Source organism: Salmo salar, chromosome ssa09 (assembly GCF_905237065.1).
Source record: "Salmo salar chromosome ssa09, Ssal_v3.1, whole genome shotgun sequence".
Lineage (NCBI taxonomy): Eukaryota > Metazoa > Chordata > Actinopteri > Salmoniformes > Salmonidae > Salmo > Salmo salar.
In genome coordinates, this window is record NC_059450.1 from 55,247,788 (window position 1) to 55,272,904 (window position 25,117).

General features: G+C 42.4%; 1 protein-coding gene across 2 annotated transcripts in view; it reads left to right on the forward strand.

Moving 5' to 3' along the window:
- Positions 1–25,117, forward strand: part of LOC106611501 (ecto-NOX disulfide-thiol exchanger 2) — a 273,741-nt gene that overhangs the window by 144,897 nt on the left and 103,727 nt on the right. For both annotated transcript variants that reach the window (XM_014211765.2, XM_014211767.2), the window contains exon 3: positions 24,008–24,139. In XM_014211765.2, the coding sequence (XP_014067240.1) occupies positions 24,008–24,139 (132 nt within the window). The remainder of the gene's footprint in view (positions 1–24,007; positions 24,140–25,117) is intronic.

A 25,117-nucleotide genomic window follows, 5' to 3' on the forward strand; every position in this document is an offset into this window, starting at 1 on the left:
GCGACCACCGGATCAGACGATCGCGAACACCGAGCGGGATGTACTTCCGACCAGCGGGACACTGAGGTGGAGTGGGTTCTGACTGCCCCGCCCGCTCGATGTCCGCATCCACCTTCCAGACCACTGGTGCCACCAGACAGGAGGCAGGGAGGATGGGAGTAGGATCGATGGTCCGCTCCTCGGTGTCGTGGAGACGCGACAGTGCGTCAGCCTTCAAGTTCCGGGAACCTGGAATGTACGACAGGGTGAATTGAAACCTCGTAAAAAACATGGCCCACCTGGCTTGACGAGGGTTAAGTCTCTTCGCTGCCCGGATGTACTCCAGGTTACGGTGATCAGTCCAGATGAGGAAAGGGTGTCGTGCCCCCTCAAGCCAATGTCTCCACACCTTCAGGGCCTTGACCACGGCTAACAACTCCCGGTCCCCCACATCAAAGTTGCGCTCTGCCGGACTCAGCGTCTTAGAAAAGAACGCGCAGGGGTGAAGCTTCGGAGGCACGCCCGAGCGCTGCGACAGCACCGCTCCTACCCCAGCCTTAGACGCGTCCACCTCCACTATGAATGGCAAAGAGGGGTCCGGATGCGCCAGCACCGGGGTGTCGGTAAACAGAGCCTTCAGACGACTAAAGGCTCTGTCCGCCTCTGCCGACCACCGCAGCCGCACCGGCCCCCCCTTCATCAGTGAGGTAATGGGAGCCACCACCTGACCAAAGCCCCGGATAAACCTCCGGTAGTAATTGGCAAACCCCAAGAACCGCTGCACCTCCTTCACCGTGGTTGGAGTCGGCCAATTACGCACGGCTGTAACGCACGCGGTCACATTCCATCACCACCCCGTTGGTGGAAATGCGATATTCCAGAAAACAGACGGCTCGATTGGAGAACTCACATTTGTCAGCCTTGACGTACAGGTCATGCTCCAGCAGCCGCCCAAGCACTATATGCACCAGAGACACATGCGCGGCGTGTGTTGCAGAGTAGATCAAAATTTCATCGATGTACATCACCACACCATGACCAAGCAGGTCTCTGAGAACCTCGTCTACAAAGGATTGGAAGACGGCGGGAGCATTCTTTTACCCATACGGCATGACGAGGTACTCATAATGGCCAGATGTGGTCCTAAATGCGGTTTTCCACTCGTCTCCAGCTCGGATCCGCACCAGGTTATACGCGCTCCTGAGATCTAGTTTTGTGAAGAAGCGCGCCCCGTGAAAAGACTCCACTGCCGTAGCGATGAGAGGTAGCGGGTAACTGAAACCCACCGTGATGGAATTTAGACCTCTATAATCAATGCACGGGCGCAGACCTCCCTCCTTCTTCTTCACAAAAAAAGAAGCTCGAGGAGACGGGTGACTTAGATGGCCGAATGTATCCCTGTCTCAAGGACTCAGCGACGTATGTCTCCATAGCCGCTCTTACGTTCTCCCCTCGGGTGTAGCTCGTCTGAGGAGGAGACGTAAATGCCTGGGCCTAAACACACAAGGTAAACCTGATGAAAGGGGAAGAAATGTGGGGTGTAATGAGCGAAAATAACCAGACCACAACCAGAACTCAATGTTAGCCCTCAGGGGATGTTTAGTAAAGTAATTTAACAAACAATATAAAACACCCATAAAGAATCAGTAAGAAAAAAAAACAACCAGGGAAGGTAAGAGAAGGGAATGTTTGGGATCGGGGTCCAATTAATGAAAATAAACAAAAGGTCCCTCCTCTTCTACACACCTAATCCTTCCTAACACACTCAACCCTAACCCACTGTCCTATCTGGTTCCAAGAAAATACAAGGGTGACACCCGCCCGGCTAACCTAGTGTATATAACAATGGGTTATCTACGTGAGAATGTACACCCATGGGCAGATCTACCTTTCCCAATCTCCAGGACCTAGATAGGGTGGAGTACCTCAAGAGGACAGGCTGAAACACAAACAAAGATAAATTAAAACAACAAATCATCAACTAGCCAAAAAACAAGTGTCCCCTCTCTCTCCCGCTCTCTCCTCTTCTGGGTTCACACGGCAAACAGTTATCCTCTCCTCAATCAGCTACAGCTGCCAGGACTCTGGACCGAAGCCACGCCCACCATCGTCAGCCGCAACTCGGTACACCTGTAAGCCTAGGACACAAACACACTAACATGGGAAAATGGGGAGCAAGAAAAACGTGTCACACATAACACCGCTGTCTCCTCCTGAGACAGAGGATACACGTGACTCCTAGGAAAGGCCGCGTCAGCCTGGAGGTTTATCGCACAATCCCCTCGTCGATGAGGGGTTAACCTCTATGGGCTAGGTGGGACGCAAGCGTCCCACCCGTGGTGCACTCCATCAACAGCAGGTGCATTTCAAGAGCGGCAAATTTGAATCCAAATAAATCCAAAATTCAAATTTTTCAAACATACAACTATTTTACACCCTTTGAAAGATAAACATCTCCTTAATCTAACCACGTTTTACGATTTCAAAAAGGTTTTACGGCGAAAGCATAAATTTAGAGTATGTTAGGACAGTACATTTACAAGAGTTGTGTGTAATGTTTTGTCAATTCAAAGACAGGGTCACCAAAACCATAAAACCAGCTAAAATGATGCACTAACCTTTTACAATCTCCATCAGATGACACTCCTAGGACATTATGTTAGACAATGCATGCATTTTTAGTTCTATCAAGTTCATATTTATATCCAAAAACAGCGTTTTACTATGGCATTGATGTTGAGGAAATCGTTTCCCTCCAATAACCGGCAGTCAAGTCAGCACCACAAATTAAATAATTAAAATTAGAAAACATTGGTAAAATATTATATTGTCATTTAAAGAATTATAGATTTACATCTCTTGAACGCAATCAACTTGCCAGATTTAAAAATAACCTTACTGGGAAATCACACTTTGCAATAATCTGAGCACTGCGCCCAGAAAAATACGCGTTGCGATACAGACAAACGGCCATGTTGGGGAGATCTAAAATCGAAAATACTATGTAAATAATCCATTACCTTTGATTCTCTTCATCAGATGTCACTTCCAGGTATCACAGGTCCATAACGAATGTAGTTTTGTTCAAAAAAGCTCATCATTTATGTCCAAAAATCTCCGTCTTGTTAGCACATGATCTAAGCCCGCCGGACTTCACTTCATGAACGAGGGGAAAAAATATATTTACGTTCGTTCAAACATGTCAAACGTTGTATAGCATAAATCATTAGGGCCTTTTTTAACCAGAACATGAATAATATTCAAGGTGGACGAATGCATTCTCTTTTATAACGTATTGGAACGAGGGTACCCAACATGAACTCGCGCCAGGTGTCTAATGGGCCATCATCGTTCCATGGCTCTTGTTCGGTCAGATCTCCCTCCAGAAGACTCAAAACACTTTGTAAAGGCTGGTGACATCTAGTGGAAGCAATAGGAAGTGCCAAAATATTCCTCAGCCCCTGTGTTTTTCAATGGCATAGGTTTAAAGGTAATACAACACATCAGGTATCCACTTCCTGTCAGAAAATGTCTCAGGGTTTTGCCTGCCAAATGAGTTCTGTTATACTCACAGACACCATTCAAACAGTTTTAGAAACTTTATGGTGTTTTCTATCCATATAAAATAAGTATATGCATATTCTAGTTACTGGGTAGGATTAGTAACCAGATTAAATCGGGTACATTTTTTTTATCCAGCCGTGCAAATACTGCCCCCTAGCCCTAACAGGTTAATTGAGTCGCCTTCGGCATATTCAGAGGGAATGTGCACGGTGGAGACTTGGTCTGGACTTTCCACCGTGGTCGCACCGATGGAAACTCCTATACACCTGCCTGAGCACTCCCTCGACCACCCCTTAAGAGCCCTCTGCCTCCACGAAATCTTAGGGTTGTGAGTGGCTAGCCAGGGAATTCCCAGTACCACCGAAAATGCCAGGGAATCAATGAGGAACAGGGTGATACGTTCCTCATGCCCCCCCCCCCGCGTCACCATGACCAGTGGCACTGTGACCTCCCTCACTTGGCCGGACCCTAGTGGTCGACTATCTAGGGCGTGCACGTGGAAGGGTTGGTCCAGCTGAACCAGGGGAATCCCTAACTTCTTGGCGACCCCCACGGTCAATAAAACTCCCAGCTGCGCCTGAATCGACTAGTGCCTTATACTGGAAGTGAGGGGAAAACTCAGGAAAACAAACAGATGTGTACATGTGGTCGACAGGAGTCTCTGGGGGTGGCTGGTGCTGACTCACCTGGGGGGTTGATGTGGTGCTCTGCCTGCCATCTGAACTCCCGGGTGGACCTCTCCAGCACCGGTCCGCAGTGTGTCCTCTACGACCACAGTGGGCGCTGGAGAGGCCCCCCTCCGGTCCTCCTAGCTGCATCCCCTCCTATCTCCATGGGCGTTGGAGCAGGAGGGCTGGGTGGTGTAACAACAGGCCCCGACTGGAACTCCCCCAGGCAGCCAGCAGGTTGTCCAGCCTGATGGACAAATCTATGAGCTGATCCAGGGTGGTAGTATTGTCCCGGCAAGCCAGCTCCCGGCGGACGTCCTCACGAAGACTACATCTGTAGTGGTCAATCAGGGCCCGCTCATTCCACCCCGATCCTGCGGCGAGAGTCCGGAAATCCAGGGCAAAGTCCTGAGCGCTCCTCTTCTCCTGCCTCAGGTGTAATAATCGCTCACCCGCCGCCTTGCCCTCCGGGGGATGATCGAAAACCGCCCAGAAGCGGCGGGTGAACTCCAGGTAGTCGCCCCGAGCCGAGTCTGGACCCCCCCAGACTGCGTTGGCCCATTCTAGGGCTCTACCCGTGAGGCATGAGACGAGGACGCTCACGCTCTCTTCATTAGAGGGAGGGGGCCGGACGATCGCCAGGTACAGATCTAACTGAAGCAAAAACCCCTTGCACTCGGCGGCCGCCCCATCGAACTCCCTGGGAGCCATGATCCGGATCCCACTCATGCTGGGTTTGCGCTTCGGCTCCTGCTGACTCCATCTGGTTGGTGCGGGATTCTGTCACGTTATCCAAGATAGCAGGAAAGGGGTAAGTCAGGCGCAGGAGACTGAGGTCCGTTGAACAGACGTTTAATACAGCCAAGAGCAAACACAGCAACAAGGCAGGGTGCACAATCAACAAAAGGAAGGAGAACAGCTCCAAAATCCAAATAGACGGGGCGTAGCCCGGCAACCCTAATGCCTAACAAAATACGTTGCGCAATCCAATACATACAGTAAACCTGCCCACTACAATAAACGTAACAAGCAACAATCCCGCACGAATCCCAAACGAAACAGACAAACTAAATACCCCCCACTAATGACAAACAAGGAACGGGTGCAGACTAAAACAGACATAACCAACAGACACTGAAACATGGATCGGTGGCAGCTAGTAGGCCGGCGACAACGACCGCCGAGCGCCGCCCGACTGGGGAGAGGCGCCACCTTCTGTGGACGTTGTTACATTGCCAGTGATGTGATAAGATATTGTGTAAAATGTAGGAATTTGAAGAATTTATCTGCTAGCTAGCCAAAGTTTTAGAGGAAGGATTCCATACATTTTTCAAATTAACTGCCAATATGACAGCATTCCATTCAAACAATGCAGTCAGTCCACAGCCATACCACTGGCTGACGTCAGTTGATGATAGGACCTAGACAAGTTGTAAATGCAACAAGTACTGATATTGTATCATATAATCGCAATCATAGCTTTCCAATAGATGTATTTTATATAGGGCTTTTCATTACAAAGAGAATCTCAAAGACAGAACAAAAAACAGAACAAAAACAAATGTAGGGATCTGGTGGTGGCAGGTCTTGACTTGTCAATGGTCTTCCACAGCTGATAGTGTCGTTAGTAATAGCTGATAAGTGTTGAGGCAGTTCAGAAAGGCAGTAGTTGTGGAGGGAGTGTCGTGTCTTTGGCATCATTAAATGGAAGACTGTTATTTTATCAAATCAATTCTCTGTAATTATTATTACGTGATTCAACTAATCATGTAAATGTAATTAACTAGGAAGTCGGGGCACCAAGGAAAATCTTCAGATTACAAAGTTATAATTTTCCTAATATAACTTTTCAGATATTTTAATATCTGATCAATTAGTCTTCTAATTAATGAATTATTCTTTACCTCATGTTAGTCTCATTCCAAACGTCGTAAATTGTTGGTTATCTGCACGAACCCAGCCTTCACTATGAATCATCCATACATCAATTGTCTTAATCATTTATTTACTAACTAACTAAATAATCACAGAAATGTATAAACAAACAAACAAACAGTAGATATAGTTACAAGGAAATGATAGGTGATGTTCCCTAGTGGGCTAAGCCGATATGGCGACTTGGTAGACAAAGGGAAGTGGGTGTGGACTGAGAAGGGCGCGAAAGACAAAAGTCACTACACAGTTGATAATTATATTGATTGAAATGCTAATCAATATATATTTACGCTATGTGTGTCGTCGTGATCTCTGTTGGAATTGTCCGTCTTTCTGTTGGAAAGTTCATGTGATCGCCTCTGCTCCCATGAAGTCTCTCGTGGTTAGAATGTATACTTCAGAGTAACATTCAAAAATGTTCTTGTAGAATAGATGTTTCAGCGGTTGTCGGTCTTCGCATTTCAGGTCGACGTAACTTCTAGCTGCAGACTAGTATTGAAAATTTGCTCTTATTCTGTCGGAATTGATTGTCTCAGAGTTTCAACAACCATTACAACCTTAGCTTATACTCAGGTTTTGTGGTCTCTACTCAAACCTTCGCCCCCTCTGTGATCGAGGTACGCATGGTCTGTCGGGAAATTCCCCAGGTGGGGGTTATATCCAGAACAGTAGCAAAGGGCTGTGCCAGATCAATGTCTGTGCTCATGGGGCTATGACTTAGTTAAACTCCAAAGGGAATTTGACTCTCCTTCAGTTTAAAATCACATTATATAATTTCACAAATAGTTTAATCTTTACTCATTCATTTTATACAACAAGTAGATGCAAGCCTCACAACGGAGACTAAACAGAGTTATGGTAATATGGCTGTATTGTCTCTCATGAGTTTCACAAACATTAAACAAAATGGACCGGTCATAGCTGGATTCTCCACCGACCGTGTACACATTCTCCAAAACATGGACATTGTTCAGTTCTCAAGTTCTGTGATGTATACGAAGTTCCTTTGTTCTACTGTGAAACCTTCTCTCGGTATACTGCCTGGCCATGAGGAGAGAGATTCCTCTAGGAATTTATGACCTGCGATAACAGAGCCTGGGTGTAGGGGGAAGAGAGAGGTAGTGAGAGGGGGGGGGATGCTTGCTATACCCAAAGAGGGCCACGTCATGACAGGAGTGTAAACTGTATTTATAATTATATTACAACAGTTTAGGTTCACAATAATTACATTAGACAACTTCTGATATATCACATGCCTTTTATTTTTCTGCATAAGTAAAATCTGCCATTCATTCCAATTAGACTGCTTTGGATTTCTCCCGGAGCAATATGGCTGCCATGTTCAGCCCATTCTGGAACTTTGAGGGTTCATGACATAGCCCCTCTATTAATTGTATAGGTCGTTAGCAATAAAACGCCAGAGCATTCAATTTGCCTGCTGGGGGGGGGCAAAGGAGACCCCCAGCCCTGCTAAAACCATTGACAACGTTGTGCCGTTTTCATGGGATTATTAAATAAATGTTAACTATTTGGTTGTAATATCATCACTTCTTGAAGAGCATAGTCAGAACTACACATTTCCGAGTAGTCCATGCAAAATAATTGTGCACATTTAGCTCTATCACTCGAGTTATACAGCAAGTAAATGCATGCTTTTCATGATCATCAATTGATCATGTAGTTTCATATATACGTGAGGGTAGCCTCACGATATCTCTCAATATTGGCCACCGTTAATTGTATATTTGAGTGATATAAAACGGAACTATACCTGACAAGTTTGAGTGGTTTAGGTTAATTTCCCAACCTTTGTGGGCTCTGCCTGTTAAGCAGCAGAAGGGCGCATTTGCAGATGTACTGTTAGCTGATTGTGTTTATTTTGCAAGCTACTGGTAGAAACTCTATACAGTTGGCTAAACATATAGTGTTAAGTTGAATCATGATTTGCTGCTGACAGACATGATGGACTACATTTTATTATAATTTTTTTAATTTGTACCTTTTATTTAACTAGGTGTAACAGATGTCGATCGTACTCTCCTTGCATTGTGTTTTGTCCAAATAAATCATCCTAGCCAGTGGGCCCAGTTGAGCATTATTTATTATCTGCTGTTGTTAAATAGGAAACAGCACGTTAGTTGTGCAGGGATTGATGATGTTGATGGCTGTCGATGGTAAAATCCCTTGCGTCATATTTTCATACTGGGACTAAACAAAATACAAAAATACAATACAAAATATAACATGTGTAAATACCTGTTGTTAAATAGGAAACAGCACGTTAGTTGGCCAGGGCTTGATGATGTTGATGGCTGTCGATGGTTTCATCTGTAGCATGAAAACAAATGTGTTAGCACTGGGCTTATGTGACCAGCATGCTAGCTAACACACTTATATACAGCAATCATATACCAAAGCACATCCCAGAAAGCCCCTCAATCCCTAACAGGTACCATATACCCACATATGTATAAATCAGCAATGTACAGCAAACTTGTGCTCATTGTAAAATAGGAAATAGAAAACAGTATTCAGAACATGATCTACCACTTGCAACACATTTTCATACTGGGGAGACCTGATGTTCGCGATCTCCACCTATCTGCAAGCGGGGCCAATCACAACAAGCCTTATTGTCATTGGAATTGCACCAACCAATAAGAATGCTTGAACATTAAATACACCTTTCTTTAGAGGCAAGTGAAAACGTAACCAACCCTGTTACATAGGCAAGTCAGCTAAAAAAAAATTCTTATTTTCAATGATGGCCTAGGAACAGTGGGTTAACTGCCTTGTTCAGTGGCAGAACAACAGATTTTTACCTTGTCAGCTTGGGGATTTGATCTTGCAACCTTTCGGTTACTGGCCCAACGCTCTAACCACTAGGCTACCTGCCGCCCCGATTTCGCAACCTTTCGGTTACTAGTCCAACGCTCTAACCACTAGGCTACCTGCTGCTCCATCATTGATTGATGGACCACGTCAAATTGGCTAGCTAGCTAACAACAGATCACTTCAATATAGCTAGTTAACAAGCTAACTTTCAGGAGATAAACAACAATAGATTACTATTTCAAAATTAAGTTTTATTTGCTTGCCATCTATAGTCATGACAGTAGTCCGACTGACATCTTTACTTGCTTGCCGATGTTCAGCTCTTTCCTAAAGCCTCATCTCTGATGAAGCAAGCTAAATTACACATGTTTGCTAGCTACATGCCAAATGAATAGGCTACTCTCACATATCTGAAATTACATGATCAATTGATGTTTACTGATCATGAAAAGCATGCAGGTACTTGCTGTATAACTCTGTTGATGGAGCTAAATGTGGAATAATTGGAAATGTGTAGTTCTGAATACCTTCTTCAAGAGTGATATTAAAACCAACTAGTTATAACATGTATTTAACAATCCCATAAAAATGGCACATAGTTGTTCATTGTTTAGCGGAGCTGGGGGTCTCCTTGCCCCCCAGCAGCCAAATTGAATGCTCTGCACCATGTTGTGACGTTTTATTGATAACGACCTATAGGATCTCCATGAGTTTGACTGAGTTGTTATTGTTCTGTCTGATATTAGAAAAAAGGGTGTTACACTTTCAGTCGTAGAACAAAATTAAGAAGTACAGAAGTACAACATTTCAAGATTCTCTCCCTGAAGTGCACAGGCAGACTGGACCTGAATGGAACCAAAATACAAAATACTATACCATGATTTTCCTAGTAAGAGCTTCTCATTGAGAACTTTTGGTTTTGCAGGATGGTTTGGGGATCTCCTCCTGGGACATGTAGAGGATGTGGCAACTGGCAGTGTGGAGGAGTGTTTTCTCAGGCTTTCAGGGCTGCCACTCTTGGGAGTTGCATGTTTGTTAAAAACATGTAAAAGAAAATATATACTCTAGTTTTGTTTCAGCCCTCTTTTGAGCTCTTGATACATTTTGGCCAAGGTTTGTAAAGGTTGGTATAGCCTTCCACTGCAGATGGTTTCCCACAGAAACGTATGACTTAAAAGCTGGCTTCTCTCTGAAAGTCTATACTGCTCTATATGCACTGAGCAAACATAGGCTGCACTGCACTAGTCTAGCTACACGTGTATGCAAACAGCAAAAAAACAAGCACTTTACAAGTAATTTACTCCCCTTTCAGCTCAATAAAGAAACCTTCATATTTATTCTGTGTGAAGTTCATGTTTGACTTGCCTATTTAATGGTTTTGATGAAGACCCTATGTTTCTGTTTAATACACTTTATTGAAAGACACCCTCCTGAAATGATTGAAACACCTAGCGTTATTAATGAGAGTTCACACAAGCTCATTGTTCGCTCTCAATGAGATTTGAAGTAGTAACACGCTAATGCATTGATATCTGCCTCAATTTGCTGTGGTAATCCGTCATGCGCGAAACAAGGAAATTAAACCCACTTTGTTGACATGGAGGTGCTCTGCACATTTGGGAGTGACAAGCATTGCCAACGGAAGCCAAATGTTGATAACATGGTGGTGGAGCCTGGCTGTAAAATGTATTGGGTATTTAATTGAGAGAAGTAAGGCCCATATTCAGGAATCTCATAATATTCAGTAGGCCTATATAGGCCTATTAGCTGATGATCCCTACATGGTAGGTGGTACTAGGCCCTATATGTTTGCTGTGATAGATGAGATAAAGTAATTCTACTTAAGGTTCTAATCATTGGTTTAATTCCAAATTTTCCAGGGTTTCAAACAGATTTCAGGCAAGACCTTGAAGTTTAACGGCCAGGCATTCCCTTTTCAAAGCATCTCCTTTGTTTTGTAATTAAGGTCTGTTAACGAAGCTGTTTTTATTAATGACAGTTTATGTGGGGGAGAGCGAGCAAAGAGAACCAGAGGCAGGAGAGCAAACTGCTCCAGTATCTAAGAGGGAAGTAGCAGCTCAGCCTGCACCCTTTTCATTTGTACATGAATTAACAATTAACCACAGTCATCTGTCAGTGTTGATTCAGATCCAGGGAGCTGAGATAGACACATCAGAGATAGAGACAAGGTTCACTCATATCTATCTTCATGTGTGTATGTCTTTCTTGTTCTGTGCGCGTGTGTGCCCTGTGCGTGCGTGTGTGTGTGTGTGTGTCTGTCAATCCATGCATGCATGTTGTTCTTTCAAATATGGAGCCGGACTGAGGGATAAGGAGAGGGATAAAGGACTGAAAAGAAGTGACACTTTATCAATTATTAAGTGTATGCTTGTCTCTTTGAAGTCTCTCTATTCCCCCGAGAGTTAGTTACCCTGACCATGTGACGGTCTCAACAGAGGGTCTTTACTCTCCTCCCTACTCCCTGAGGAGACAGAAGGACAGAGGATAAAATGCCCCCACTGGGGGAAATTATTGGGTACTAGTGCATCATAACTCATTAATAAAGTGTACGAGATGATGAGGAGTGGGTAAAAGGTGTGGGTGTTTTAGAACATCACAAATTACCCTGTCCTCTAATAAGTGGCCCCTGAGCTGTTGCGGAAGTGATGTTTTTATTGATGTTAATGTGTGATAGTTTTATTGATGTAAATGTAGATCCAGTGATCTATGGAGGTAATGACAACCACAGCACTAATTACAGTTACCTCCAGGAGCCTGTTCAAAGCTATTTATCTCTCACTATCTCTCTTTCAATGACCCAACTGAAGGTCAGCTTGTTAATGAATTTTCAGACACTCTGGATCTGTCAGAGTGATAAGACATACAGGACCTCTATACCAGGCGGTGTCAGAGGAAGGCCCTAAAAATTGTCAGACTCCAGCCACCCAAGTCATAGACTGTTCTCTCTGCTATCGCACAGAAAGCAGTACCGGAGCGCCAAGTCTGGGACCAAAAGGCTCCTGAACAGATTCTACCCCCAAGCCATAAGACTGCTGAACAGTTAATCAAATGGCTACCCAGACAATTTACATTGACCCTCTTGATTACTTATTGACCTTAATTGTTTTGCACTGTGACTCCCTTGCACTGGCTACAAACTCACTATACTCTAGCCACACACTCACACATACTACACTGACACTCCAACACACACACACACACACACACACACACACACACACACACACACACACGCTCACACACACACGCTCACACACACACACGCTCACACACACACACACACGCTCACACACACGCTCACACACACACACACGCTCACACACACACACGCTCACACACACACACGCTCACACACTCACACATATACACACTTTCACACTTCACATATGCTGCTGCTACTCTGTTTATTATATATCCTGATTGCCTAGTCACTTTTACCCCTAACAACATGTACAGTGGGGGGAAAAAGTATTTGATCCCCTGCTGATTTTGTACGTTTGCCCACTGACAAAAAAATGATCAGTCTATAATTTTAATGGTAGGTTTATTTGAACAGTGAGAGACAGAATAACAACAAAAATATCCAGAAAAACGCATGTCAAAAATGTTATAAATTGATTTGCATTTTAATGAGGGAAATAAGTATTTGACCCCCTCTCAATCAGAAAGATTTCTGGCTCCCAGGTGTCTTTTATACAGGTAACGAGCTGAGATTAGGAGCACACTCTTAAAGGGAGTGCTCCTAATCTCAGCTTGTTACCTGTAAAAAAGACACCTGTCCACAGAAGCAATCAATCAATCAGATTCCAAACTCTCCACCATGGCCAAGACCAAAGAGCTCTCCAAGGATGTCAGGGACAAGATTGTAGACCTACACAAGGCTGGAATGGGCTACAAGACCATCGCCAAGCAGCTTGGTGAGAAGGTGACAACATTTGGTGTGATTATTCGCAAATGGAAGAAACACAAAAGAACTGTCAATCTCCCTCGGCCTGTCAGCCTTGAAAGCATAATGACTTGGAGAAGATCTGCAAAGAGGAGTGGGACAAAATCCCTCCTGAGATGTGAGCAAACCTGGTGGCCAACTACAAGACACGTCTGACCTCTGTGATTGCCAACAAGGGTTTTGCCACCAAGTACTAAGTCATGTTTTGCAGAGGGGTCAAATACTTATTTCCCTCATTAAAATACAAATCATTTTGTAACATTTTTGACATGCATTGTTCTGGATTTTTTTGTCGTTATTCTGTCTCTCACTATTCAAATAAACCTACCATTAAAATTATAGACTGATCATTTCTTTGTCAGTGGGCAAATGTACAAAATCAGCAGGGGATCAAATACTTTTTTCCCTCACTGTACATACTGTATTACCTCAATTACCTCAACTACTTCATTCCCCTGCACATTGACTCAGTACTGGTACTCCTTATATATACCCTCATTATTGTTTGTATTGTGTTACTATTTCCTTTTTTATTTAGCAAATACTTGTATTAATTTTTAACTCTGCGTTGTTGGGAACGGGCTTGTAAGTAATTATTTCGCTCTAAAGTCTCCAGCTGTTGTATTTGGCGCATGTGACCAATACAATTTGATTTGATTTTAAGACTAAGTAGCAGTGTGGATTCTCTGTGGTAAATCTGCTCTCTCTGTAGGATTGTTATGACTTGCAAACTTGTGCACATACCATCAAAGGCTTTAATACTGTATTTTCATTATATAGGCCTAGATGTGTTTTAACTATTATTGGTTTGTTATGACTGGCCGGTTTGTTTTGGTTATTATAAGCTTGTTGTGGCTGGCAGGTTAAAGTTGCTATGCAGGAGAGATGAATGTGGATTCAATTGGCTACGTATATTTCATGGCTCTAATGAATCCATCAAGTCTCCTCCTCACTGTAGTCTTCTGCCACACTGCATAATGGATGAACCATTTGAATCAGTTGAATGTATGTAGGCCTGTGTGTTTGTGAACTGCCTGATTTGATTTAATTTAATGTTCCTCTAAATTCTCCGTCATGGCGTTTCTGCTCAAGCTTTGAGGCTTGAAGTCTTAATACATTAGCGCACATTAATGCAAGCAACCCCTGAATTTGTAATGTTTAATGATGCATCTAAGTTTGTGCTCCCAACTGCATTTTCCCCTTAAATCATTCACTTTAATTATGAAATCGCAACAAACTTCTTCAATTACTTTTTTCGGTGGGGGGTCTCTCCACTAACTACCAATATGCTCATCACTTCACCATCCATTTCCCCTCAAAATAATGACATTATGTGTGGCTTATGTGTCGGGTCTGTTCAGAATCCATTAGTGTGTTACAAAATGAGATTACTGGTATTACTTGATGCCTACTGTATTTTGAGACCCACTCTTCCATTAAGGTTTACAAAGCTAGGGCCCAGTATGCTTTCCATTCCCCTCTCGCTCCATTCCCCCTGTGTGCCTTAATTGTCAGGTCTGTGTAATGTGCCTAACTTGAACCTAGCTTGCCTCTCTTCTCTGTACTGTAAAGAGGGGAGGAGAAGAGAAGAGAGTGGAGGAGAGGAAAATTGGGAGGAGGATTCGGGGGAGGGGTTCGGGTGGTAAATTAAGGACTAGTGTTGAGTGACTACTGTCCCTGTGTGTGTCCCTGTGGCCCCTGATTAACTGGAATATAGCTTTGGGCCCCTGGACACCCCTAGCGGCCCCTGACAGGGACACTTTCCATCCCAAACACAGTGTTGTCTGTCTCTGTGAACACACACAAAAAAACACTTCCCATTCCTCTCACTAAAGCATTTCCATAATTTTCATCTTCATAGTGCACAGATATTTATAACAATCAAAGTGTCTAAAAGTAATCACTCATTAATCCTGCTTTTAACTGTCAATAATGTCTCTGTGATGGTTTGTTTTATAAATGGTGATTGGCTTTAATTGAGGACAGAGAGAACACCTTTGCGGACAATGACCCTCCAGGGTTATATGGACAAAGCGCAGTCTCTCTCTCTTCTTTTTTTATTTGTTTTATTTAACCAGGTAGGCCAGTTGAGAACAAGTTCTCATTTACAACTGTGACCTGGCCAAGATAAAGCAGAGCAGTGCGACACAAACAACAACAGTTACACATGGAATAAACAAGAGTACAGTCAATAACACAATAGAAAAAAAGAAAGTCTATATACAGTGTGTGCAAATGGCGTGAGGAGGTAAGGCAATAAATAGGCCATAGTAGCGGAGTAATTACAATTGAGCAATTAACACAGGAGTGATAGATGAGCAGATGATGATGTGCAAGTAGAAATACTGGTGTGCAAAAGAGCAGAAAAGTACGTAAAAACAATATGGGGATGAGGTAGGTAGATTGGGTAGCCTGAATGTTTCTACCAGCTACTTCTGTCTGAACTCTCCTTCCTGTGGCCCTCATCCTAAATGAACAGATCTGTTATCTACACCCCACTCTGAGCTCTCTCTCCCAGCTACACTGTTAATGAGAAGTGCTCTAAGATGTGTACATTATTAATAACATCCACAGACATGTCTTTAGGTGGATGTGGATGCACACAGTAATGTATCCTGTTCCTTACTTGGAATCAATACTCTCCACTTTTTAGTGTTCATCTAGTTGAGCTGATCTTGGATTCAGGTGGAAGGAATCCCTGCTGACACACGAACAGAAGCACAGAGCTGAACACACAGATCTGCATCCACTAGATTAAGGTCAAACAAGCAACTCCAAGAAAGCTATTTTGCAATGCATGCATTTTATCTGCCTGGTGAGTGTTTTTCATGGACTGGCATCACTACTCTGAGGATTGTTTTTTAATGAAAATGGCATTCGCCTCCTATATTATGATCATGCTGTGTGTCTAAGGCTCCAGAATCAATATTCAAGGGAAATCAGAGACATTTGATATCATGGATGTTTTTACTTTTGATATAGATACATGCAGTGGAAATTATTTAGATTCTGCACCATTTCACCCAGCAATTTTCTGTTCAGCAAGGACACATTTATAGGCTATTTGATAATTTTATATTGATAAAACCCCTAATTATTTCTTACAAACTATCATTAGACCTAATTTTCATTATGTGGATGGTCCAAATTGCGATAGAAAATGCCTGCAATTTGCCATAAATTAGACCATTCTCTCCCAATCTCTCCTTCTCTGTCTACTTCTCTCCCTCTCTCTCTTCTTCTCTCTCCCTCTCTCTCTCTACTCCTCTCTCCCTCTCAATCTCTACTTCTGTCTGTCTGTCTGTCTGTCTGTCTGTCTGTCTGTCTGTCTGTCTGTCTGTCTGTCTGTCTGTCTGTCTGTCTGTCTGTCTGTCTGTCTGTCTGTCTGTCTGTCTGTCTGTCTGTCTGTCTGTCTGTCTGTCTGTCTGTCTGTCTGTCTGTCTGTCTGTCTGTCTGTCTGTCTCAGTTAGTCCTGAGTACAGTCTTCCTTCACTGTTCTGGGGGTATATGACCATGATAGTGTTCCAGGAGACCTTTCTGTGTTAGAGGCTGTAATTGGCCTGTTAGCTGTTAAGACCTTGTCCGTTGTAAACTAAATGTCTGAGCTTCTCTTGGCCTGCTCGGAGGCCTCCAGCCAATGGGCCTTAAAACTGATACATTTCCCATCGGCACCCTGGGGGAGCCTTTACTGCAGTTCAAAAGCCTTTACTGCAGCTCATAGGCAAGTAAGGCTGAGATCAGGCCTGTGGCAGTGTTTCTTATGCCATTACTTTAGCACGGTGGGAGTCCAGGTAGAGATGTGTCACTTCAATTATTTTCAATTGAAAATGTGTTTTTTTGCAGCTCTGGTTAATTTTTGGCTTTTTTCAACTAAAACAGAATCAGATCGATCAAGGGCTCAATGTAAATTGATTCTATTAAATCAATAATGGCTATAATTATACAGCAAAATTATCGATTGGTTTTCATAGCATAGTCTACACTACAGCTAAGCATAGTAACCCACTTTTATTACAATTTAATCCACATTGATTTTGATCTACCTCTTTGACCAGTTAAATGTTGAAATAGAGGTTACACATTGAATCAATCCCTGCCAAACTTTAGGCATTGATTTGTTTTTGTTAAATGATAGAACAGATTCAGTCTTAGACATATTTATATTCAGTACTTCTCTTGATGACAGATGTGTATTTTCACTGGCTGAAGTTTCTTCTGGTTGGGCCAGCAAGCGTGTGTGCTAGTGTTGATCTTTCCACTGCTGTTTGCTATTCAGACACACTCCCTCGGCTCTGTGTGGATGTGATCAAGTGAAAGAGAGCTGAGGGAACCATGCCAGACCTCTGTCCTCAAGGTCACTCTGTAAAGCCCTAAATCCCAGAGGTCAGTGCCTAGGGAGGAAGGGAGTGATGGGTGAATGGAGAGAGGGAGGGAGCTAGCAAAGAACAGACTGGAGGACAGAGAGACCATGTGTGTGACGTGGTGAGGTTGAACTCATGTGCAGAGAATGGACTAGATGAGGAATCAATGATTTAGGATAACGTAAAGGCTTTACTGAGAAACAAGGTAACAGAAGAATCACAGTAACACTGGGACAAAACAACAAACACTACAGTGGTTCCTCCTTTAAAGTTGCGAGTTTACGCCATGGGTAATTTGTGGTTTAGCACGGTACCCTGCGTCACCACTACACTGCTCCAGACCAGTGCAAGGGGGAGTTAGAAACTGATTATGCTTTTGGGTCCTACTGTGTCTCTAACTGACAATGAATGGGCAACATAAACCTAAATAGAAATGGATAATTGTGCACAACTTCAGTATTGCTTACTAAAACTGTTGTTACACTAAGGTTTTTATTATTTTATTTTGCTCTTACTGTGTAGTACTGTAAGCCATTCCCGACCGGTCATGTTGTACAGCGACTGAGTGGTGCAAAGTCTAAGACACTGCATAGCTGTCACGATTGTCATAAGGAGTGGACCAAAACGCAGCGGAAAATGTATACTCATCTTCTTTTTTATTTGAAGGAAAAACAAAATAAACACGTATACAAAACAAACGACTCCAAACAGTCCCGTCAGGTGCAACAAACCCTAAACCAGGAAATAACTACCCACAAACCCCGATAGAACAAACACCCCTATAAATAGGACTTTCAATCAGAGGCAACGAGAAGCAGCTGCCTCCAATTGAAGGTCAACCCAATAAACACCACATAGAAATAGACCAACTAGAAATAACATAGAAATACACTAACATAGAACATAACCCAAACAACCCCGAAACACCCTAAACAAACACCCCCTGCCACGCCTTGACCAAACTACAATAACAAACAGCCCCTTTACTGGTCAGGACGTGACAATAGCAGTGCAAGCTGTGTTGCTACAGATGCTGGTTTAATAACCGTGCCGGCCTTGACTGGTTTTATTTACAAATTAGTAACAATGTCTTATCCCATGTTCAAGAGTGGCATTTTTCTCGCTCATTTTATATTATTTGAAAATGAAATCATCTCCAAAATATTGTTATTTTTTAAACCAAGTGATTATTATTATTATTATTGATACTAATAATGGCATCTTTTGCTTTCATTAATAAAATAATGGTAAAAATAGTCTTTCATAATGCCGATGTTTATTTAGTTATGGATCCATAATGAATTACTATGGGAATAAATATCACTGAATTACAGAAATATCCTCCAATCCTCTATATGTAATTATTGAGTCACAAATTTGGGTGTAGAAATGTTATGCTCTTAGTGTAACCTTTATTTAACTAGGCAAGTCGGTTATGGACAAATTCTTATTTACAAGGACAGCCTACTCCTTCCTCCCCGTCAGGGAACTGAACCCTCGTTCCTGGTACTTCATAGCACCAACTCATCCAATGGCATAAATCAGTTGTCAACTCCAGATACTCCCATCTCAAGTAAAACCCCTTCTTGACCACACTCCTGGACAAGCTCACTGAGGGGAGTGAGCCTCTAGGTCATACACTAACCCAGGATAAGTGCAACATCAGAGATGACATACAATAGTTCCAGACACTACCACACACATCCCCCAATGCCAAAGGATGGAGTGACTGGCGCACAGACATGTGGAGACAAGTAATTGGTTCCCCATTAATCACGCCATCCCTTCACATGGTTTAAGAATAGGTAGACACATTCACATATGAAGACAATGTTCCCTCCTGTCCTCTTCCCTTTCTGATATTCTGCATAGCACCAGGGACATATGAAAGACAAACCTGACCTCTCCCCTCTCTGGGCCCCAGGTGACTGAGCCCCAGCTAAGGGAAGAAGTGCAACTGCCAACACCAGAGTCCGAAGGGATACATTCTAATAACAAGTATATACCATAAGCATATTATGCAGATAAGACATCTTAATTACCTATATTACACAACTAATTCTGATTCTTCTGCCACACTCAAAACAGCAGTACAGTATTTCTTCATCAACATCTTTATGCTTTCGTTAATAAAATAATGATAAAAATACTCTTTCAAACTGCTGATGTTTATTTAGTTATGGATCCATAACGAATTACTATGGGAATAACAAATATTATTTGGGCTTTTATTCAGATTAAAATCACTCTCTTTCATTTTTTTTAACAAAATAACCTACAAAATATTGTTATATATTATCAAGTTGATGACACAGTCATATAGCCGGCACCTACCTAAAGCTAAGTGACTCACTCATTCATGGCTTTGGATGAAAATAAATAAGTACCAACATTCTTCCTGATAGTCTTTAATAAAGAAATGTTTTGGTTATCCTGACCTGGACACCATGTACAGTATTATAATAGCCCATTATGGACTATTAGCAGGATAACTTTACCAACACCTCTCTGTATTTTGATACTTTGTGGATGGGGGCTCCGGAGTGGATGGGGGCTCCCGCAGTGCAAAATGCGTTGCTACAGATGCAGGTTCGATACCCGTGCCGACCACCACTGGGAGACCCATGAGGTGGCTTTTGGTTTTAATTTAGAATCCTCCAGTCCTCTATATGTAGTTATTGGCGGAGAGTCATGGTCAAGTTTTTCGATATACTGTAGGTCTACCGTAGGCGACATGAGTCTCACTAGAGTTGAGTAATGTGCTGTTAAAAGTGGTATAGGTCTTATTTATTTAAAGAGCATATTGAAGTTAGAAGCAATAGGATTTGAAGCAAAAGCCGACAACTATTTTAGCACCGTTTCGCACTGCTCTGAGACAAGCATGGGGACTGGTCTTGATAAATCAATGAGATTTTTATTTTCACTGACACCAAATTTCCATTAAGGTATTAGTTAGACTAGAATTAGAAAATGAGGGTGTAGAAATGTTATGCTCTTAGTGTAACCTTTATTTAACTAGGCAAGTCAGCTAAGAACAAAGTCTTATTTACAAGGACAGCCTGCTCCTTCATCCCAGTCGAGGAAGTGAACCCCGGTCTCCCGCTTTACCGTATTCTCTAGTTCAGTAATTACTGAAGGCTATCAAATGCTTCTCAATGATGCCCTCTGGTGGTCAAACTAGCACTAACTAGCATTAATGGTACCAGTGGTTCACACTTAAATAACGTGCCATAAAATTCCGCGGCACCATGCAAGCTGCGCTGCAGTCCGCTGCAACTTTTAAAGGAGGAACCACTCTATTACTAGAAAACTTACTCAGGGGACAGACACACATGGCAACCGAAAATCAAGCTTCTGCAAAACAGAGACAGAAACACACCTCTTTAAAAGGGGAAATCATAATGGCAAATAGACAACACCTGAGTGTCCTAATTGTCTCTAAGATGGTATCTGCCGCCCTCTGGTGACTGGTGGAACCATGATACTGTGGACAATTCCTCTACAGCATCTTACCATTTCAGGGCGTGAGGCCAGCAGCACTAACCTTGACCTCGACCAGCACTCTACCAATCTCTCAAAGCCTTCAACTCTTAGATTACTATAAACCTGATGATAAGATCAGTTCTAAGATCTCCTATGACAACACAGTTAGTTGTTGTGTGATGAGCTAAATCCTGTGGAGGTATCTGGATCCGATCGGAAACTGAGACTTATACGGTTGTCACTGATTCTAAACCATCTCATTGCATTTATGCCCTTTTTGTTTTGACTGGTCAGTGAGACTAGTCAGTTTTGTTATGACTGATGAGTGAGGCTGTTTACACGACTCCTGTTTGACCTGCTGTAAAACAGCTCCAACTCCCCCTTCTGCAATTAGAGCTCCTTTAGTTGTTGCAGTGGACCCACTAAGAGGGTATCAATGGTTAACAAGCCTCTGAGCCTCAACTATGCCTTGACTGTTTGGTCAGTGACAACATGATGACTGCTGTAAAACTGCAGTAAAACACAACACCTCTCTCTCCTCCGTTATACAACAGTTTTAACAGCCTTTGCCACGGCAACCCAAGGATGGGAGTGTAATGAGAGTATCTGAGATGCAGGAGACAGCGGTAACAGCAATAGTCCTTTATCATATTAGACAGAGGTAACATCACTAGTCCTTAATTATACCAGACATCATTAGTCCTTTATTATACCAGACAGAGGTATCAGCATTAGTCCTCTATTATACCAGACAGAGGTAACAGCATTAGTCCTCTATTATACCAGACAGAGGTATCAGCGTTAGTCCTTTATACCAGACAGAGGTAACAGCATTTGTCCTTTATTATACCAGACAGAGGTAACATCATTTGTCCTTTATTATACAAGACAGAGGTAACAGCATTTGTCCTTTATTATACAAGACAGAGGTATCAGGGTTAGTCCTTTATTATACCAGACAGAGATATCAGGGTTAGTCCTTTATTATACCAGACAGAGATATCAGGGTTACTCCTTTATTATACCAGACAGAGGTATCAGCGTTAGTCCTTTATTATACCAGACAGAGGTATCAGGGTTAGTCCTTTATTATACCAGACAGAGATATCAGGGTTACTCCTTTATTATACCAGACAGAGGTATCAGGGTTAGTCCTTTATTATACCAGACAGAGGTATCAGGGTTACTCCTTTATTATACCAGACAGAGATATCAGGGTTACTCCTTTATTATACCAGACAGAGGTATCAGCGTTAGTCCTTTATTATACCAGACAGAGGTATCAGGGTTAGTCCTTTATTATACCAGACAGAGGTATCAGGGTTACTCCTTTATTATACCAGACAGAGATATCAGGGTTACTCCTTTATTATACCAGACAGAGGTATCAGCGTTAGTCCTTTATTATACCAGACAGAGGTATCAGGGTTAGTCCTTTATCATTCTTAACAGAGGTAAGATCATTAGTCCTTTATTATTCCAGACAGAGGTATCATCATTAGTTCTTTATTATACCAGACAGAGGTATCAGCGTTAGTCCTTTATTATTCCAGACAGAGGTATCATCATTAGTTCTTTATTATTCCAGACAGAGGTATCAGGGTTAGTCCTTTATCATTCTTAACAGAGGTAAGATCATTAGTCCTTTATTATTCCAGACAGAGGTATCAGGGTTAGTCCTTTATTATACCAGACAGAGGTAACATCATTAGTCCTTTATTATTCTTAACAGAGGTAAGATCATTAGTCCTTTATTATTCCAGACAGAGGTATCATCATTAGTTCTTTATTATACCAGACAGAGGTATCAGCGTTAGTCCTTTATTATACCAGACAAAGGTATCAGGGTTAGTCCTTTCTCATGCTTAACAGAGGTAAGATCATTAGTCCTTTATTATACCAGACAAAGATATCAGCATTAGTCCTTAATCACACCAGACAGAGGTAACATCATTAGTCCTTTATTATACCAGACAGAGGTATCAATATTAGTCCTGTATTTTACCTGCCCATCAGTTGCCTCGGAACAATCAGTTCGCTACTCAAGTGATTGGACAGGGCACACACACACACACACACACACACACACACACACACACACACACACACACACACACACACACACACACACATTCACACAGCATCAGTGTTAGAAGGCAGTGGACCTTTTGAAGTATGAAGTGTTGTCTTCAGCCCTCCTCCTCATTAGCACCCACTGTTTGTTTTGGCATCATGAGGCAGAAGAGCAGTTTAGTGCCACAGCCAGCCGTCACACTTTACCCGTCAGTCAGAGGGGGAGGTCAAATAAATAAGAGAAAGAAAGCCCATTTAGGGTTGTGAAATTGTTTGGTTTGTCAGAATACGGTGGTGTTTTTATTTGTGATGTGTTCTTGTTTACTTTGAGCCTTTTACTATAGGGATCTGTATGTGTTTGCTTTACTGTGTAAGACGTTACACTTGGCAGAAAATCTGACCGCCGTGGGCTGTATGAATAGATGTGTGTTCGTAGCAGTTGGCCAGAGATGTTTTAGTTTCAGAATCCCTAATGCCTTATAAATTCCCTTCAGTATCTGGATTTCAGTTTTTATTATTACCGTAATATTTTGTGTTTGCTGGAGAATTATTTTTATTTACTGTGACAGTCAAACATAAACCAGCTTTTCTCTCTCACTGGCGTTTTATTGGGTAGATTCTATCAAAAGAGTGTGTCCTCGCGTGTGTGTGTGTGTGTGTGTGTGTGTGTGTGTGTGTGTGTGTGTGTGTGTGTGTGTGTGTGTGTGTGTGTGTGTGTGTGTGTGTGTGTGTGTGTGTGTGTGTGTGTGTGTTGCTAGTCCTCTTGTTCCTTTTGAGAGTGTGTGGTGTCGGTCAGGGAAGAGAAGCAGCATCATCAGGAGGCTCTCTGAGTAGAGGTCAGAGACAAAGGGGGTTCAGCTAGGAGGGGATTGAACCTGTGAATAAAATTAAAAGGGTGTGTCACTGTACTAATGGCCTCTCTCTCGCCACTCTGAGAGCACAAAGATGAAGTATACCCCTCTGCTACTGCCAGACATGAGTAAAGTCTCAATTTAATTTCCTTTGTAACACCTCACAGGTTTATAGAAGCTATTAAATAGGAAATGTGAGGAAATCGAACAAAGCAGACAAAAAGATTTGAGACCATATCTGATTGTACCATATTCTGACTGACTCTCGCTCTCTTTCTATCTCTTTTGCAGAAGGGAATCATAACATGTCCATGGACCCCAGCTCAATGACAATGCCCATGTCAGACCCCAACGCCTGGGCCACAGCTATGAACAACCTGGGCATGGCTCCCATGGGCATGACAGGACAACCCCTTATGTCAGGTAATGCTACTGAAGTTATATCCATAATCCTAACCATACCACTACCGCAGTTATAACACTAACCATATCTCTACTGTAGTTATAACCCTAACAATACCTCTACTGTAGTTATAACCCTAACCATACCTCTACTGTAGTGATAACCCTAACAATACCTCTACTGTAGTTATAACCCTTACAATACCTCTGCTTTAGTTATGACCCTAACAATACCTCTACTGTAGTTATAATCCTAACCATATCTCTACTGTAGTTATAACCCTAACAATACCTCTACTGTAGTTATAACCCTTACAATACCTCTGCTTTAGTTATGACCCTAACAATACCTCTACTGTAGTTATAATCCTAACAATACCTCTACTGTCATTATAATCCTAACATCACATCTACTGTAATTCCATTTTCTCAAACAATAAACAATTTTACACCATTTTAAAAATAAACTTCTCGTAAATCCAACCACATTGTCCGATTTCAAAAAGGCTTTACGGCGAAAGCAAAACATTAGATTATGTTAGGAGAGTACATAGACACAAATAATCACACAGCCATTTTCCAAGCAACTAGATGCATCACAAAAACCCAAAACACAGCTAAATGATGCACTAACCTTTGACGATCTTCATCAGATGACACTCTTAGGACATTATGTTACACAATACATGTATGTTTTGCTCGATAAAGTTCATATTTATATCCAAAAACAGCATTTTACATTGGCGCGTAATGTGGAGAAATGTTTTCCCTCCAACCCTTTCGGTGAATCATCACAATGAGCACACATATTACAGAAATACTCATCAAAATGTTTGATCAATATAGAAGTGTTATGCACAGAATTATAGATACACTTATCCTAAATGTAATCGCATTGTCAGATTTCAAAAAAGGTTCACGGTGAAAGCACAATTTGCAATAATCTGAGTACAGCCCAGATGACACTAACAACTAGCAAACAGAAACCCGCCATCCTGG